Here is a 20,477-nt window from a genome sequence, read left to right as displayed (position 1 = left end):
ATGCCAGATAGAACAAAATATTGGAAAAATAAATTTGAAGGACCTATTCAATTTTGTAGAAGATCAGGATACAGACTGTTCCTGGTAAGAGCATGCCTTCCATTCTTTTTTATCTTTTCTCTTTGAAAACAGAAAAACCCTCTACATTTTTGTTCTAGGTTCAATGAAAGGTGCATAGGTGATCTCTTGGATATGACGGAACTGAGCAGGATGTCATTAACACTGCATAAAGTCCTTTACATTTTACTGAACTTTATCAGCACTCAGCCAATATATATATGAAGTCAAAATCAAAGACACTATATGTTCTTTATCAAAGGATTGCTGTGTCAGACAGTTATTAAACTAGTACAGAGAAAATATAAAAGCATGTCAAGAACCTGTGTGGCGGCTCTAACAGCAATCCATGCCAGCAATCTGTATAATTCTGAAGGGCTCACTGTTCTCCTTCCACCACCCTGTTCCATCACTTTATCCACCTAGAAAAAATATAAATGTTAAGCTGACAATAGTCCTTCTGGGGTTTAACCAATAATTGATCTCCCCTTTAACAAGCCATCCCTAATACACAGATACATGATATTAAAGGGAGTCTGTCACCTACTTTATACATATTAAACTGTCATCATTGACCTGTAGGTGATATAAATAGTTAACACATCGTACCTTTGTTTCTGTTTTTTGTGTGTCTGATGTTGAAAAAACTATGTTTGATGATATTTGTTAATGACTTGCAAGTGCCCAGGGGTGTTTCTCACTGATGCAAGTGCCCATGCCTTCCGGAGACTGCCACTGATTTCTCATCCCATGTATCACTGTAAGACAGCTCAGTGTCCTTACATCACGGACTCTGCTCACGTCACTGTTGGGCCCAGGCATGTGCCATATACTGCCCACTGTGGGCAGCTGCATCAATGAACTGACTTCACATATCTGAGCCCGGCAGTGAAGCAAGCTGGCTCAGGCTTTCGGAGGGCAGAGTCAGGGACTCTGTGATATAGTGATACATGGGAGGAGAGATCAATGGCAGTCTCTGGAGGGCATGGGCACTTGCGCCAATGGAAAATGCCCCTGGGCACTTGCAAGTCATTAGCAAATATAATTAAACTTTGTTCTTTCAACATCAGATACACAGAAAACAGAAAGAAACTTAACAGTTTATATTGCCTACAAGGCAATGATGGCATTTTAATTTGTGCAAAGTAGGTGACGGACTCCCTTTAAAGAGGTTTCCAAGCTAAATATAAACTCGGACAGCCCCTGAAAATGGTTTTTAAACAAAAGAATCATACTCACTCCACTTCTCTCTTGCTTCTTCCAGTGCTGCGCTTCAGCCCTCCCTGTCGCTGAGGTCATCTTCCTGGCTGCAGTGGTGATGTTCCGTGCACACAGGTCACCAGGCAGCTAATTACTGGCCTCAGCAGTATATAGATTGTCACTGCTGAGGCCAGTGATTTGCTGCATGGTGACCTGTGTGCATGGAACATCATTCCTGCAGCCTGGAAAGCACGCAGCAGTGAGGAGGCACAGAAGCACTGCCCAGAAAGGGGCAGGGGAGAAAAGATGTAAGTAGAATTCTTTTAGTATATTAGACCATTTACAGGGGGCTGCCCCAGTTTATATTTAACTCGGACAACCCCTCTATAAAGGTTGCAGCACAAATAAATATGAATTTACTCTGTAAAACATAACTTTTCAATTGGAATAATAAAAATAAAAAAATGTGTATGCGACAAGCTAAGGCTACTTTCACACTTGCAGCAGGACAGATCCGACAGGCTGTTCACCCTGTCGGATCCGTCCTTCCGCTATTTCGCCGTGCCGCCGCTCCGTCCCCATTGACTATAATGGGGACGGGGCGGAGCTCCTGCGCAGTTCGCGGTGAGAGGCCGCCGGACTAAAAAGTCGGACATGCAGGACTTTTAGTCCGATGGCCTTTCGCCGTGCTGCATCGGAGCTCCGCCCCCGTCCCCATTATAGTCAATGGGGACAGAGCGGCGGTCCGGCGGCACGGCGAAATAGCGGAAGGACGGATCCGACAGGGTGAACAGCCTGTCAGATCCATCCTGCCGCAAGTGTGAAAGTACCCTAATGCTGTTATATAGTTGTTATGATGTCCCCTGGTGTTGATTTGATTTACTAGCAAAATGTCCAGCGCCAGTGGTAAGTAGCTCAGTCAGAGCACTTGGATCCTCTTGTAAAAGGGTGATGGAGTGACCCCTGCACGCCGGCCTGTGCTAGAATTGATTTCTCCCCACCAGTCCTGAGTATATTACTTAGACATTCTGGGGGGTAGTCAAAAGATAGCAAGCATGTAACAGCATTATCCAGAAATAAAATAAAATGATTACAGCTAGAAAATTGTTTAGCCTTATATACAGGCCTTGGAACATGACTCCATCCAAAACCCAAATCTTTTCCATAAAAAAAAAAAAGACAATACAGGCCAGCAAACTGGTTGGATGGGTGAGAAGTCTTTGACATGTGCCAGTAGAAATAAAGTGTAGTCTGCCAAGTTGGCGTCTGGAGTCTTATAGGCCAGACAATGCTCCCTAGGAAAAAGGGCATCCTGTGGAGCATTGCCTGGCGTGTAAGACTCTCTATGGAAACTTGGCAGGAACTTTATTCCCATAGACAGTTGAAAAATTGTTATGTTTAGCCTGATCTAACAGAACATTTAACAACATTTAACATTTAATCATGGGACAACCCTTGTAACATAGTAAATGGATTCAGTTTGACCTTCACTTCACTTGGCATTTTTCTCCTGCAACACGTGTTCTGAACCACCGTACCATGCATTACAACTATGTTACACTCTGCTAAATGTTAATCGCTAAACGTCTACATTTCTCACTTCCCAATTCTCAAACACATAAAAAGGCATCCTGCACATGGAATTCTGTTACACAGCTGTATTACGGAGAATTTGTACACGGCAGATTTGCTGGGGAAATTTGTTCGATTGTCTCATTCATCTGAATAGGGCTCACAGAAATCCATGAACATACTTCAGAAACAAGTCTGCCACGTGTGAATGCGTCCTGAAGGCTCTGAATAAGCACCTTCATTTGTAGACAGTAAATGCATGAAACACCCAACAAGAGTTTAAAAGCACGTGTCTCTTATAATGTTAATAGTTAGACCCTAAATGTCTGCAGGCCTGGGCAACAGGCCCATGCCAAAGATCCTTGGCCCTGAACCTGGGGATTCGGTTTTATCCGTGTATTCTTTTATGGAACCCTAAAAGGAGTTGCTATGCCTAAGGCCTCATGCACACGACCGTATTTTTTGTCAGCATCCAATCCACATTTTTTGGAACCCATTTATTTCAATGGGGCCACATCCGTGTATCCATTCCGCGGCCCCACAAAAAAGATAGAACATGACCTATTCTTGTTTCTTTTTGCATACAAGAATAATTCATTTCTACTGGGTTTAAAAAAAAATTGTGGTAATAAAATGGCCCTATCCATTTTTAAAATGAATGTATCCGTTTTGAGGACAGCAACATAGGCATGAGCCCTAAATGAAAGGACTGTATATCCATTTGAAGTCTATCCCTGTATGTATAGGAATTGCTGTGTACATTGTGTGCAGGGGCAGACTGGCCATAGACCTTACAGGGAAATTACAGAGGGCCGCCTGGGCATTACTCACTGCCGGCCAGTGGAAGTTTTTGGGGATTATTTTATGCTGCTGTGGTATTTGGCTCTGTTGGGGTGGTATAATGTGCCGCAATATGATATTGCTGGCCCTGCCTTCCATCAGTTTGGACCCAACTACAAAACGGGGCCACTTTTAGTATTTTTTCCAGGGCCACTTTAAGTTCCCAGTCTGCCCCTGATTGTGTGACTTTTGGCACATAAAATAATACACATACTGTATCAAGAGCTAGGCACACGTGGGAATAGATTGAGGTCCTCATGAAGACCCCCATCAAATAAAGTGAGTGCTACAGGGGGTAGATCAGAGTGGGTCAGAACTGCTGAAATGTATCTAGACTGGCAGCATTTTCTGCTGCTCCTTGTGACTGAAATTTTTATTATGAATAGTTTTGGGCCTGGAGACCTCAATTTAGACCTTATGGTGTTCAAGATGATATTAGTAATGCACACTGCATCTAAAACTGAAATATTCATAATATTCATATACTCATAATATCTATACATGCTCATAACAACGAATGAGATTCCCCATTTCATTATTCATTGATCTATATCAGGGATCAGCAACCTTCAGCACTCCAGGTGTGGTGGAACTACGACTCCCAGCATGCACAGTTCCTTGGCTGTTCTCAGAACTCTCACAGAAGTGAATGGAGCATGCTGAGAGTTGTAGTTGCACAACAGCTGGTGTGCCGGAGGTTGTGGAAGGCCCATAGCATTTTTCTAGACCTCACACACCATGCTCTGATGTATAAATACAGTATCTGAAACGTGAGTCATAACTTACATAGAAAATTCATACCATCAAATGCTTTGCACAGTATACCGAAATGAAACCCTACATTATAAAAATGAATGATTTGTGACACTAAACTACCACTTGCTTCTCTTCAGAAATACACAAAATGAAGTGAGACACATCTTACTGTAAAATGTGTAACTATTTAAAGCTAACTTCAGAGAAATGTTAGTATTACCTTTCGCTTAGGGGCGGTAGGTGTTTTTGGGTCGTGTATATATATAGTATCCATTCTGTTTGCCTCCAAACTGGACATGTGCAGATATACAAGGGCTATCTCAAGATAACATTTCCTCATTAAACTATGGGTAGAAAATAATCACATAAAATATAATTAGTGAAATAGTTGCACAAAGTTATCATCAAAATTATATATTTTAAAGGTTTGTAGGGGAATAGTTAATCTTCAGTTAATAGTCACAGCGTGTCTCAGTAAGTGGAAGATTGATACTTACCTACTCCGGTCAATGGCTCCACCGTGTCAATAGGCATGAGCACATGCTCCGCTGCAGCCAATGACTGACTTCAGTGGTGACTTGCTACTTGTTGCCGTGTCCCCGCTGAAGCCAGTCATTGGCTGCAGCAAAGTATGTGATCATGCCCATGCTACACTGAAAGTAAACAAAGTTGTGAACTGGAAAATGGACACAGTGAAGCCATCACAGAGGACCGGAGCAGGTGAGTATCAATCTTTCACTTACTGAGTCATCCTGCAGCCATTAACTGTAGAATAATTTTTCCCAGACACCCCGAAAGTTAGGCCTCATGCACGCGACGCTCGACAAACCACGGATCCGCAAAATACGAACACCTTCCGAATGCAATCCCCATTTTTCTCACTCCCATTACTAGAAATGGCTATTCTCGTTCTATAATTTGTGGAAAACACACAAATAACATCTGTATGCTGTCTTTTTTTTTTTTTTTGCTGTCCCATAGAAATTAATGGGCCCGTGTGCAATCTGCAAAAATTGTAAATCAAACATGGATTCAAAATATAGTCTTGTGCATGAGGTTGGAAACACTGACATGCAGGTTTCTCACTGCCCACTCAACAAACTGTGGACAGCAAGCGTGCTCGGCTATTTTCAGAAGTCCCATAGCGGCCACCTCTCCATTTCACCTCTATGGGACTACCAGAAATAGCTGTGCCAGCGCTCGGCTAATTTTATAAATCCCATAGCAGTGAATGGAGGGTAGCATGCTTCCACTTCTCTTCAGGGGGACCATTATGGAGATAGGTGCGGGTCCCTAGTGCAGGTCCCTAGCAATACTCCATCAAAGTCTGAGATGAGACAGCTCCCCCTTTAAGTAGGATACCAATGACAATCTGATAAATCCTACTTGACTGCTATGTACCTGCTCGATTTTATTTAGAAAAGCACCAGCATGGTGTAAAGATAGAAGAAAATCATACCCCCCTGCCTCTTCCATTCTGATGCTCTCTGTTTCCTTGTGCTTCTTGACGCCCAGGAAATGATTACTCAGCCAGTAATTGGCACGTCATGAGGCACCAGGAAGTAGAGACCGTGGGGGCATGTGGAGCATCAGAACAGGAGCGCTGGAGAATCAGTGAGGTACTCTAAGTATGATTTTTTTTACATACCAAATTGAGGCTTTTCTAAGCAATTTACCCCACTTCAACAACCCCTTTAAAGGGGTTGTCTCACTTCAACAAATAGCATTTATTATGTAAAGAAAGTTAATACAAGCCACTTACTAATTGTTATTATCCATATTGTCTCCTTTGCTGGCTGGATTCATTTTTCCATCACATCATACACTGCTTGTATCCAGGGTTTCCGAACAACCTGCAAGCAGTCAGTGGTGGTCGTGCTTGCACACTATAGGAAAAAATTCCAACCTCTCTGGTGGCTGGGACCATGGCACTGCATATATGCTGTTGCTTTTTCCTATAGTGTGCGAGCATGACCACCACTAATGGATTGCAGAGTGGTCGTAAACATGGAAACAAACTGTTTATAATGTGATATAAAAATGAATCCAGCCAGCAAAGAAAGCAAAATAGCTGGGCCCGCTATTATTTAACTTATTCATTAATGACATAGAGGATGGGATTAATAGTGCTGTTTCTATTTTTGCAAATGACACCAAACTTTGTAAAACAGTCCAGTCTATGGAAGATGTTAATAAGTTACAAGCTGACTTGGGAAAACTTACTGTTTGGGCCTCCACTTGGCAAATGAGATTCAATATAGATAAATGTAAAGTTATGCACTTGGGGGAGTAAAACTGGGAGAGTCACTTGTTGAGAAGAATCTGGGTGTATTAGTAGATCATAGACTAAATAACAGCATGCAATGACAGTCAACTGCTTCTAAGGCCCACAGAATTTTGTATTGGAGGTATGGACTCGTGGGACAGGTGTGTAATATTGCCACTATACAAAGCGTTGGTGCAGCCTCAACTGCAATACGCAGTTCAGTTCTGGGCACCAGTCCATAAAAAGGATGCCCTGGAGTTAGAAAAAGTAAAGAGGAGAGCGACTAAACTCATAAAGGGCCTGGAAGATCTTAGTTATGAGCAAAGATTAAATTAACATAATTTGTTTAGCCTTGAAAAAGACGTCTAAGGGGCGGACATGATTAACCTGTACAAATATATAAACGGACCATACAAAAAATATGAAGGGAAGCTACTCTGTGTTAAACCCCCTCAAAAAACAAGGGGCCATCCCTACGCCTGGAGAAAAAAAGATTCAGTCATAAGAGGTGACAAGCATTCTTTACAGTAAGATCCGTGAATCTCTGGAATAGCCTGCCGCAGGAGCTGGTCATAGTAATTACAGTAGATGGCTTCAAAAAAAGGTTTAGATGACTTTTTAATTAAAAATAATATTAAGGCTTATGACAATGTATAGAAATCTTGTTCTACATACCCTTTCCCTTTGTCCCAACCCCTTTCTAAAAGGAAGATGGACATTGATCCAGGGATTGATATAGCAGGATTACAGGTTAGACTTGATGGACTTTTGTCTTTTTCCAACGTTAACAACTATGTAACTATGATAATAACAATACATTAGTAAGTGGCTTGTATTAACTTCCTCTGCATAACTTATTTGCTGAAGTGAAGCAACCCCTTTAAGGTTATGGTCACATGTGGCAGATTAGCAATTTACTACAAGGATGCGCAGTGTGAAGCGCTGCAGATCCACACATTTAATTGAGCTGATCTGCACTGGGAGTATTTTACGGCTTTTCCATACAGATTCTGTGGGAATAAGAAGCATGCTTTTTTAACTTGTGAAAATTCTGTGTCATGACATTTCTTGATAGATCTACATACATACGTATACGATCTACGTACTTATGTCTTACCTGAAGTTTTGATCATTAACACTGCTGATGTTGATTGCATCTGAGAAGGATTTGATGGCACAGGACTTTTCATGGTCTCCTAAGACAAACATCAGGCGTTCTATCTTACCTAGAATAATATACGTATATATGCCATAATAATTACCGGTACTAGAAAATGTGTTTTTTTAAATTATGTTAGGTCAAATATTTATATAAAATAAATGCACATGATTAAATACATAATTTTTGATGGTCATTAGCTACATTACATACACGTCATCAAAGTTTTATTTGTGTTAATATGGATATCTGTTAATATGGATATCTGATATCCAGGGGCGTAGCTAAAGGTTCATGGGCCCTGGTGCAAGAGTTCAGCTTGGGTCCCCCTTCCCTCAGTGCTTTGTGGCCAGGGGCAGGGAAGCACATAGGCTTCGTGCTGCCTGAGGCAAAAAATTTAATACCCCCAACAGACATTCGCCCAGTTCAATCACTCATTTTTCCATCTTTTGAGGTCCAAGAGTCAAACTTTTTCTACCTTTCTCCCTCAAATTGGCAGTTATTTACCAACCCCCTGGCTCACCCACCCAGTTCCTGGATCACTTTGCTTCCTCAGAACCACCAACTTTAATTTTGGGCGACTTTAACATACCCATTGACAGTCCTATCTCCTGTCTGCCTTCCAGTTTCTATCTCTAACCTCCTCTCTTCGACTTTCACAACTTTCAAACTCTCAGACGTATAAAGACGGTAACAGACTTGACCTAGTCTTTTTCTGGCTGTGCTCCATTTTTGACTTTACTAACTCTCCTCTCTCGCTCTCTGACAACAAACCTTCTCACCTTCACTGTCACAAGTCCTCATCCATCTCCGCACACTCCTACTTATCAGAAATCTACATGACATTGACACTAGAAATTTACATCACTGTCCCCAATCTCATCCCTCTCCTGTCCAGAACTGGCTGCAAAACATTATAATGACACCTTCAAAAGCACCCTAAATGAAGTAGCGCCCCCTACACTTAGAACCTCCAAACAGAGATGAAAGCAATCCTGGCTTACACCTCAAATTTGATTGCTCCTGCGATGCTCCAGAAGTGCCGAACGCCTATGGAAAACAACTCGCTTACCATAAGATATCGTCCATTACAAATTTATGCTGACTTCTCTGTCCTTCACCTTGCCAAACAGACCTACTTGACAACCCTGATCTCCTCACTATCCAATAATAATAAAAAACTCTTTGGCACTTTTCACTCCCTTCTCAGTCCAAAAGTGCAGGCTTCTAGTACAGACCTCTGTGCTGAAGAGCTAGCCATCTATTTAAAAGAGAAAATTTAAAATATCCAGCAGGGAATTAGCTCCTAGCCTCTAAGTGCCATCCATCCCCTTCCCTACTGCACCTCCTCTGACTCACTCTCCACATTTGACCCAGTAACAGAAGAAGAAGCCTCCATGCTCCTCTCTACTTCTCATCACACATGTATTTTTTTTTTAAATCAGATAATTTTTATTTGATTTTCATAAAAACAATATATTATTACAGTAACAACCCCTTACACCCACCCACCCCCCTCTTCCCTCCCACCCCTTTTTCAGTCCTGCGACCAAGTAAAGTCCAGAATAATTTCCATGATAGTCTTATCCATACACCATTAACATACTCTCTCCCATATGTCTTCCGTGACCGCCATTCCATCCCCTGTCCTCAACAGCTCACATATTCATCTTTCATCCATCCAACATATAAATGGTCACCATACTTCCTAACAGGCAGGAAATAAAATAATCCAGCATACAATATTTTGGACACTTTCCACCCAATATACTGTTAAATAGTGTTGTAATATCTCAACCACGAGAACCATACTATTTAAAAAATTTTGACCGCTCCTCTCTTCTGATAGACATACCTTTCTAACTTTACCAAGATGTGAACCCTGTCTACTAGCTCTTTCAGTGTAGGTGATTCTGGATCTATCCAATGTTGTGCAATACTTTTCCTGGCTTGATATAAAACACGCATAATGGCCGTTTTCTTCTTTGCCATCCCTGGCTGGACTTTACTCATCACACATGTATTAATTACCCCATTCTCTCACACCTCCTCCAGTCTGTCTCCCCGGCTGTCTCAACTCACCTAACTAAAATCTTCAACCTCTCTCTCTCTCTTCTGGCATATTCCACTCTTCTTTCAAACACTTTGTCATAACCCCATTATTAAAAACACCTTCTCTTGACCTGTCCTACGCAACTAACTACAGACCTGTCTCTAATCTCCCCTTCATCTCTAAACTCCTGGAGCATTTAGTCTACTGTCGCCTCATCTGCTATCTCTCAGCCAACTCTTGCCTTGATCCATTACAATCTGGTTTTAGCACCCGACATTCTACAGAAACTGCCCTCACCAAAATGACCTCCTGACTGCAATGGTGACTACTCTTCACTAATTCTCCTCAATCTCTGTGCAGCATTTGACACTGCAGACCACAATCTCCTCTTCATCATGCTCCAATCTATCGGTCTTAAGGACACTGTTCTCGCTTGGGTTTCTTCCGATCTCTCTGGCGACTCTTTCAGTGTGCCATTTGCTGGCTCTACTTCCCCTCCTCTCCGTCTTGCTGTTGGAGTTCCTCAGGGTTCAGTCCTCTCCTCTTTTCTCTCTACACAGCCCCTATTGGACAGACTACGATCAGATTTGGTTTTCAGTATAATTTCTATGCCAATGACACCCAACTATATACTTCCTCCAATAACATCACCCAGCTGAACAACAGGACACAAGTGTCTGCTGTCTCTAACATCATGTCCTCTCTCTGTCTGAAAATGTATCTTTCAAAAACTGAACTACTAGTGTTTTTCCATCTACTAACCTACTTAAACCTGATCTCAGTGTGTGGCACTAAATCATGCCTAGGCAGCATGCCCGCTGTCTCGATGTTATATTTGACACTGATCTTTCCTGTACTCCCTATATTCAATTGCGTACCCGCTCAGGCCGCCTGCACCTCAAAAACATCTCTGGAATCCGCCAGAACCAAATGCATGTGAGAATGTGTGAATTTTGTTCGCTTCAGAGAGGCATGCAAACTCCATTTTTGCTTGTGTCCCCACTCCTCTGGTAATGAGGAGCAGAGGGTGAGGATTGTCATCTCCCTGCTCAGGGGTAATGCTCAGACTTGGACTTTTTCGCTTCCATTAGGGGATCCCTCCCTTCGATCCGTGGAAAGATTTTTTGTGGCCCTGGGGCAGATATATGATGACCCGGATTGTGTTGCTCTGGCCGAATCTAACTTACGTTTTTTATGCCAGAACAAACTGTCTGCGGAGCTTTATTGTTCTCAATTTCGGAGATGGGCAGCTGATTCAGGTTGGAATGATGCTGCACTCCGGAGTCAATTCTGTCATGGTCTCTCAGAGAGATTGAAATATGCGTTTGCTTTCCATGAGAGACCAACGTCCTTAGAGTCTGCCATGTCATTGGCGGTACGCCTTGACAGGCGTCTAAGAGAAAGAAACGAGACCTCTCTGTCCAGCCATTGTGAGTCTAGGGGCAGTGGTGCGGACTCATTCAGTGTGCAGGGGCCTCATCCTGTCTCGCTCCCCTCTGAGGAGGAGCCCATGCAGCTAGGTCGACTTGCCCCTGATAAAAGAGGATTTAGTCCTCAGAGTATGGTGTGTTTTTGTTGTGGGGGAATAGGTCATTTGGCAAATGTTTGTCCGTCTAGGAGATTCTTGAACTGTACTAAGAGCGATAATAAGAGAAAAACCTCAAAAGGAAAATCATCAAATTCTGCTTCATCTGCTACTTTGGGCAAAGTTGATGTAGGAATTGATGCTTTTCCTCTGACCTGCAGTTCCAGTTTTCTCCTGTCTGCCAGGGTGGCGCTAGAGAGCAAAGTCATTTCTTGTGAGATTTTTGTCGATAGTGGAGCGGCCGTCAATCTTATTAACACTCAATTTGTAGCCATGCATGGTTTTCAGGTTTGCACATTAGAAAAGGATATACCTGTTTTTGCTATTGACTCTGCTCCACTCTCACAGAGATCTCTGAAGGGCATTGTTCACAATATCCGGCTAGCTGTAGGTGACACTCATGTGGAGGATATATCTTGTTTTGTCCTTAACGGATTGCCTTCTCCTCTAGTTTTGGGGTTACCCTGGCTCACTAGACATAACCCCACTATTGATTGGCAAGGAAGGCAAATAAATGAGTGGAGTGACTTTTGTAGAGAGAATTGTCTCACAGCGACTTTTGCAGAGGTGTCTACTAAAACTGTGCCATCATTTCTCTCTGATTTCTCGGACGTGTTTTCCGAGAGCGGTGTTCAGGAGCTACCTCCTCACCGGGAGTTTGACTGTCCCATTAACCTCATTCCCGGCGCCAAGCTGCCAAAAGCACGCCTCTACAATCTCTCACAACCGGAAAGACTCGCAATGCGAACCTATATCTCTGAGAGTCTCGATAAGGGACATATTCGTCCCTCAAAATCACCTGTTGCCGCGGGTTTTTTTTTTTTGTTAAAAAAAAAGATGGCTCTCTGAGACCTTGCCTAGATTTTAGAGAGCTGAACCGTATCACGATTCGCGATCCCTATCCCCTTCCTCTGATCCCAGACCTCTTCAACCAAATTGTTGGGGCCAAGGTTTTTTCCAAATTGGATTTGAGAGGCGCGTACAACCTGGTCAGGGTCAGAGAGGGGGATGAATGGAAAACGGCCTTTAATACCCCTAACGGGCATTTCGAGAATCTCGTTATGCCTTTCGGCCTGATGAATGCTCCGGCCGTCTTTCAGCATTTTGTTAATAGTATTTTCTACCATTTAATGGGGAAATTTGTATTAGTGTATCTTGATGATATTTTGATTTTTTCCCCTGATGTTCAGACCCATCAGGATCATCTTTTTCAGGTTCTGCAGATTCTGCGGGAAAATAAATTGTACGCCAAGCTGGAGAAATGTCTTTTTATGGTATCGGAGATTCAATTTCTGGGTTTTCTCCTCTCTGCTTCTGGTTTTCGCATGGATCCGGAGAAGGTCCGTGCTGTACTTGAGTGGGAGCTTCCTGAGAATCAGAAGGCATTGATGCGCTTTCTGGGTTTTGCGAACTATTACAGAAAGTTCATTTTGAATTATTCCTCTGTTGTCAAACCCCTCACTGACATGACAAAAAAGGGGGCGGATTTTTCCTCTTGGTCGGAGGAGGCGCTTGCAGCTTTTTCTAAGATTAAAGAGAGTTTTGCGTCTGCTCCCGTCTTGGTGCATCCCGATGTTTCCTTACCTTTTATTGTTGAGGTGGATGCTTCCGAGGTGGGTGTGGGTGCGGTTTTGTCCCAGGGCCCTTCTCCTGCCAAATGGCGACCCTGTGCCTTTTTCTCTAAAAAACTCTCCCCGGCAGAGAAAAACTATGATGTGGGAGATAGGGAGTTGTTGGCCATCAAGTTGGCTTTCGAGGAATGGCGCCAATGGTTGGAGGGGGCCAGGCACCCTATCACCGTTTTTACCGACCATAAGAATCTGGCATACTTGGAGTCGGCCAGGCGTATGAATCCGAGACAGGTCAGATGGTCTCTGTTCTTCTCCAGATTCAATTTTGTTGTTACAGTCCGCTCTGGGATCAAAAATGTGAAGGCTGATGCTCTCTCTCGCTGTTTTCCGGGAGGAGGGGGGTAGTTGTTTCTGCTCTATATTCTGATTTGGAGGCCGAGGTCCAGGCTGCCCAGACTGAGGCACCTGCCCGTTGTCCTTCTGGGAAGTTGTTTGTGCCTCCTGAGCTACGTCACAAACTCTTCAAGGAGCATCATGATACTGTTCTTGCTGGTCACCCCGGGAGTAGAGGCACGGTAGATCTCATTGCTCAGAGATTTTGGTGGCCGGCTCTTCGTAAGTCGGTGGAGGGTTTTGTGGCTGCTTGTGAGACGTGCGCTCGCGCTAAGGTCCCTCGTTCACGGCCTTCAGGTTCCCTTCTCCCGTTACCCATACCTTCCCGTCCTTGGACACACCTGTCCATGGACTTTATCACGGATCTTCCTCGTTCCTCAGGGAAGTCGGTGATCCTGGTGGTGGTGGACCGTTTTAGCAAGATGGCTCATTTCGTACCTTTCCCTGGTTTACCCAATGCTAAAACGTTGGCGCAAGCGTTTGTCGACCATATTGTTAAATTGCATGGCATTCCCTCTGATATTGTTTCCGATAGAGGCACGCAGTTTGTGTCCAGGTTCTGGAAGGCTTTCTGTTCTCGCCTGGGGGTTCGGCTGTCCTTCTCTTCTGCTTTTCACCCGCAGTCGAATGGTCAGACTGAGCGCCTCAATCAGAATCTGGAGACATATTTGCGCTGTTTTGTGGCAGAGAACCAGGAGGATTGGTGTTCATTTCTCCCTCTTGCTGAGTTTGCTCTGAACAACCGTCGTCAGGAATCTTCTGATAAGTCACCATTCTTTGGTGCATATGGGTTCCATCCGCAGTTTGGGACATTCTCGGGAGGGGCTCTTTCTGGTTTACCTGAGGAGGAGAGATTTTCCTCGTCTTTGTCTACCATTTGGCAAAAGATTCAGAGTAATCTTACAAAGATGAGTGAGAAGTATAAGCGTGTGGCTAAGAGACGTGTGCCTGGTCTGGACCTGAATGTGGGTGATCTGGTGTGGTTGTCTACAAGAAATATTAAACTGAAGGTTCCCTCCTGGAAATTGGGTCCCAAGTTTATTGGGCCTTATAAAACCTTGTCAGTCATCAATCCTGTTGCCTTCCGTCTTGATCTTCCACGGGTTTGGAAGATACATAATGTATTTCACAGATCTCTCTTAAAACCATATGTCCAGCCCACGGTACCCTCCTCTTTGCCTCCTCCTCCGATTTTGGTTGATGGCAATCTGGAGTTTGAGGTTTCCAGAATTGTGGACTCTCGCATTGTCCGCGGTTCTCTTCAGTACCTCGTTCATTGGAAGGGTTATGGTCCTGAGGAGAGGATGTGGGTTCCAGTGTTGGACATTAAAGCCACTCGCCTCATCAGGGCATTTCATAGGGCTCATCCTGAGAAGGTGGGTCCTGGGTGTCCGGAGTCCACCCGTAGAGGGGGGGGGGGGGGGGGGTACTGTCACTACCAGAGCTTTGAGACGTTCTCACAGCTCTGTTTCTCCACCCCTGTGATGATGTCACTACTAGAGCTTGGAGGAGTTCTCACTGCTCTGTTTCTCCGCCCCTGTGATGAGGTTTTTACTTTCTGTTTCCTTCCTCCCAGCTGTTCCTCCTGCGTTTGATTTCCCTGCCTTTAAATCACCCCTCCTCCTTTTGTAGGGTGTGGATTATATTTTTCATTTGAGTTGTAGCTCTTGCTTGAGTATTTTCACTTGTAAGCTATCATTTCACTGGACCTGTGTTCTGCTGCAGCAAGTACTCCGGATATTGCCAGCTGTCTTTGGATCCGTCTTCTCTGCTGCTGCAGCTCCTTCAGCTAAGTGTGCAGACATTGTAGTGTATCTGTTTATTTTCTGACTGGATCTGAGGCGACCACGGTTCCCTCCATATACTGAGCAGGGCACCGGTGGCCGTGCCCCTTCCACTATTGTAGGGGTTACAGTGGTCATCAGTCTTAGGTACGCGGGCATGCCTCGTTCCACCATTTGGATCCGGGCATGTGCTTTAGCAGCATAGGGAGAGCTTTGAGGGTCTGACAGGGGTCACCCTTTATCCTCCCTAGTTTGGGTCCGGTCAGTAGCTCTGCTTACTGTGTATGCTCTTGTTGCTCACATACAGCCGTGACAGGCGCCTCTTCATAACTTCAGCAGAACCATTGCCACCTTAGGGCTTTATTAAGACATAGTCATGCTCCCAGAGTTTATCTCCCCTCATCCCTCTGTGATGTAAAGGGTGTTACACATCACAAGCCTCATATTTCCACTGCTCCCTGGCTCTCCTCCTTCTTCTCTGTCTCTGGAGGTATTGTGTTTCACACTCTGGGGAGCCAATAATGCAGTGTCAGTGAGCATCTAAGTAACAGAACAGAGGAGGAGTAATTAAAGCACTATATTTTAAATAGTAACTGAAGGACATTCAGGCAGCTATAAATAGAGGTAATGTCTGTGAGGGGGAGAGGCATCATGTGAACAGCAGTCCTGAACATTGGTAAACCCACCCAAAGAAAGCCCTAGCAGCTTAAAAACAAAGGTGCTGTACACAGCTGTACAAGATAAAGTAAAACAAAATAACCACTTCTGAGCTACAGTAGTATCATCTGTTGAACATTCAAACACATATAGGTACTTTTCTGTATGTTTATCAGGTCTTAAAACCCTTTTATGAATGGTGTCATAACTCAGTTTGTTTACAAGATGATAACACTGGCTATATTGTCCAGCAAACTACATACAAGTCTTGAACAATTATAATTATAGTATTGTATAATTCTAGCATTTAGCTATACCTCACATACCATACTAGATATTTTCACATTGTGCATTTTTAAGCAACTGGAGCAGCAGCAAGAATCTTGTGCACTCAGAAGGTGGTGAACTAAAGGACTCTTATCCATACTAGATATTTGTAATGGATGTATCCATGACATAATACCTTTCAAAAAGAGCAACTCAGCTTCCAAATCCCTTTGTCGAAATGCAGACAAACGGCATAGTCCTAATGCCATGTTGCACAGATTAAGACTTGGCAAAATGTAAGATGGATTAACAGGCTCAGAAGGAGAATTTGCGTGGAGAGTCAGTATGTGCCCTGCAGAAAAGAATAAATTATTATTGTTATTGCATTCCAGGGTTTTCTTTATATTTCTTATATATTATAATGCTGCACTCACATGGCCATATTGTCTGTCAGTGTTGAATCTACCTATTACCAGACAAAAGTATAAAACAGGAAAAAAAGAAAGCGGGAACAATCCCAGAATGGACAGGGAATATGGCCATATGAATGCAGTCTATCTGTATACCTGAGCAAACAATCAGCAAAAATAAATACAATTTAGGGGATAATAAATGTTACAGGCCAAAAGACATTATTGTGATAGAAATATGCCACTTTCTGTTCCATTGAAATAATGTCTGACACAAAAAATGGCAACATCTGTACAAAACAAAGAGAAAGAAAAAAAAACAAGAAAAAAACTGAATTACCAAATTTTTCCTATTGCTTTAAAAGAGAGAAGGGCCAAGGCATGCTCAAATAGTGTACATGAACAGGGGTTATGCAGCTTTTTTTTTACATTGCTTTTCAATTCTTTGCTTGCTGTTAATGAATAGAAACATTCAGAGATTGAAAATCTGCCCTGTTCATGCACTTCTCATACAGGTACAAAAACTGTTACATCACATCAAAGCTCTGTACCCGTGTCACCAGGTTTTCAGCTTCTGAAATGAATCTTTTTACAAGGGTAAGGAATTGAAATGCAGAGGAGGCAATTTATTAGGCCTGTAGGTGGCCTTCTAGACCTGCCCCAGGTTTATCACAGTGGCTTAGGCCCATTTAAACACATTTGTTTAGCTCTATACTAACAACTGGTAGCTTACGTTGAGACATTTTACACATGAATTGTGGCGTAAAACATTGCCACTTAGGCCCTGCTACCTTTCCAGTAAAGCCACATCTATTCCCATTATCCTCTACCCCCTTTTTGGACAAGTTGAAAAATTGGAGAAACCCTAGTTGTGCCAAAATTGCACCAATTTGCACCACTTTTTAGACATATTCTAGGTGCATTGGTAAATCTGGGCCAGAGAGTTATACAACTTTTGATTCTACAATGAATAAGATAATTGTACATAAAACCGTTAGATCATCAAAGCCTTAAATTCGACAAATAGATACAAATCTCTTCACTCCCAAAAGGCATTACCATTAAAGTAAATATATAATTATAATAGTAATTGGCTTGTGAAATAAATTACCAAACATTATTTTTAGAGAGCTAGAATCTGTAACGCAAAAATACAAAAAATGAAAGAAAATCTGTAACAAAAATTTACATAAAAAAAGAAAATCTGTAACACAAAGCAAGCACTGATTCAGTATTATTTGGCACAAACAAAAGCTAACACTGGAGGTGTGCCCAAATGCGCATTCTAGATGACGGACATAAAAAGCAGTCGAAAGATTGTTAATTAAACAGCAGCAAATGAAAGCACCGCACTATTACTCATAGCACGACAACAAGATAATGATCATTTTTATTTCATTATTGCTCAATATTTCAAAGTGCAGCAGCTATTAATCACAATGTGTTAAATATTCTATACTTGTTAAGAAAGTTGGATTACATTATATGGTATAAGTGAGAAGAGGCGACCTAAGCTCAAGGTGGTGATATAAGAAATAAGATAGGTCGTGACAATCAGCCGCATATTATGCTTCTATAATCGGAGTCAAGTGGAAAAGAAGAGTGCAACATCATGTGTAGATGCACCGTGAGCGAAGGTTCATTCCAGTTCATGGTCCTTGATTTACCAGTGAAGCATCTTCTAGTGCGTATTGTGCACAGCAACATGTAAAGCACGTTTGAAGACACCTAAAAATAGATACTTGGGGATGGCTTATCTTTAGCAAAATGTGTATGCATAAAATTTGCTGCTGTTGTCAAAAGGCCAGTTTTTTGTTAATGGTTGATCACAGAGTTATTTGACAGCTGAATTTGGCGCAGATTACATGTCAAAAATCAACATGTCTTTTCTTGGCATGGTAGCTGGCATAAGCCACAGCTTCCCACTGAAAATAATGGAAAGTGTTTTCCACGCAGCCACCCAATGGCTGGAATTAGAGCCAGGTTCAGCTGTCAAAAAAATTCCTTGGATTTGATAAATAAAACCCATGTGTCATAGGATAATACTTTAGTACTGAGATATTGTGATATTTAAATTAGTTGAATATCAGTGCTCTTTGAAACATTTTGTAAATCCAGCACCCGGTATTTAAAACCTTTTAATGTAGCATGTTAAAAATACTCCATTGAATCCTCTCGATAAAGTGTTTCAAGCTTTCGCACTTAATCGTAACACAGGAGGAAATGGAAACATAAAATATTTAAAGGGAGTCGGTCACCACCATATGACCATATACAGTGCTTACATGGCTCTGTAGCACACCTATACAGGATTGTAATGGTACCTTTGTACTTTTCTTTACACTTGCACAAGCAGGAAAAACTAAGTTTAATTCACATGCAAATGAGCACTCGCAAGTGCCCGGGGGCGGCCTTCAGTGTGTAGGTGCCCAGGCTGCTCTGCCTTCTTTTCACTTTACTCCTCCCTAGCCTTTGCCCGCCCTCCAAGTCCTTTGCGCCATCGATAGGTCCGGCCGAGATCCCACGCCTGTGCACTGCTTCGTCAGGCCGGGGCACGGTGATGCCCATTGTGGGCACTGCATCGATTCACCTAGTGCGCATGCCCTCGGCTGGACCTTTCAATGACGCAAGGGACTTGGAGGGCGGGCAAAGGCAGAGGCTGGGGAGGAGTAAAGTGAAAAGAAGGCAGAGCAGCCTGGGCACCTACACACTAAATGCCACCCCTGGGCACTTGCGAGTGCTCATTTGCATATGAATTAAACACTGTTTTTCCTGCTTGTGCAAGTCTAAAGAAAAGTACAAAGGTACCATTACAATCATGTATAGGTGTGCTACAGAGCCATGTAAGCACTGTATATGGTCATATGGAGGTGACAGACTCCCTTTAAAACCAAGTCACCCAATGGAGTTAGTGATAAAAGAAAAAACATGTGATACATACCCAGACAATGTATAGTATGATATGCGGGAAAAATGAACCATACAGCCTAATAAAGGAAATTATTTCAACAACCCATGTGGTAAACATCTCATGAGGATGCACATCCATATTCTCCCCCATATACAAATGTATATTAATAAACATACCCTGTCTCAATACATTGCATGCACCAAATAATATAATTCATGCACTCAAACACTGCATTGAACTTCATGTGAGTGCATACAAAAGTCATACCCGATGTATATGTGAAAAATGAAATCTTGCATGATAGTAGTACAAGTCTACACAGTACCAAATCTATTTTGCAATATGATGTTATAGGCTTATCAATTATCAATAATTTGTGTACATATGTATTTTAGTAATTATTGGACCACTGCATCAATCAAAAAGGGTAGACATGGAGAATTCTAACTCTGCTATACCATATCACCCAATAAAGCTATACATCGGAAACAAAGTACAAATACATAGTATTAAAAAAGGCTCTGTATACAGTACTGCAGGCAGGGCAATAAGGTGAAATAAGCACTTATGGGATCACATCCCAAAATTAGTGAGGTGTAGCACTTGCGCTCCCGCTAATTTAATCACTTTCTCCCCAGTATCACAGATGAGGAGCCGTTGCAGGGTTATTAGAATGAGTCCACTGCCCTGACTCAGCAAATATACATATATAAAAATTGTGAATATAATACCCGCGCAGGTTAAGGGATTATATTGCGATTTAATGGTGGAATATTGGCAGATGGAGAGCGGTTGGTGTTGTCAAACGCCTTCTTTTCTTCTGGTGCAGTGAAGCTCTACTTCCTGCGCATGCACCGCTCCGGCCGGTAGCTGACATGCGCACGAAGGAGCTGACAGGTGAGGAAGTTTGGGAGCATATTCGTGTGACGTCACAACATTACTATGGATGCTTCCAAGGGACAAAATTCATCCGACGCATTTCGGAACCAACAGGTT

The 20,477-nt window shown here is 42.8% G+C and overlaps 1 protein-coding gene across 1 annotated transcript in view; it reads right to left on the bottom strand.

Moving 5' to 3' along the window:
* The window catches only part of CFAP54 (cilia and flagella associated protein 54), a 405,582-nt gene that overhangs the window by 49,766 nt on the left and 335,339 nt on the right, over positions 1-20,477 (bottom strand). The window contains exons 58-61 of the mRNA XM_040408225.1: positions 16,357-16,512; positions 7,809-7,917; positions 4,646-4,769; positions 381-479 (exon numbers count right to left, since the gene is read on the bottom strand). Of these exons, the coding sequence (XP_040264159.1) occupies positions 381-479; positions 4,646-4,769; positions 7,809-7,917; positions 16,357-16,512 (488 nt within the window). The remainder of the gene's footprint in view (positions 1-380; positions 480-4,645; positions 4,770-7,808; positions 7,918-16,356; positions 16,513-20,477) is intronic.

This window comes from Bufo bufo, chromosome 1 (assembly GCF_905171765.1).
Source record: "Bufo bufo chromosome 1, aBufBuf1.1, whole genome shotgun sequence".
NCBI lineage: Eukaryota > Metazoa > Chordata > Amphibia > Anura > Bufonidae > Bufo > Bufo bufo.
Note: the sequence above shows the minus strand (reverse complement) of the source record. Positions and strands in the feature narration are given on the sequence as shown.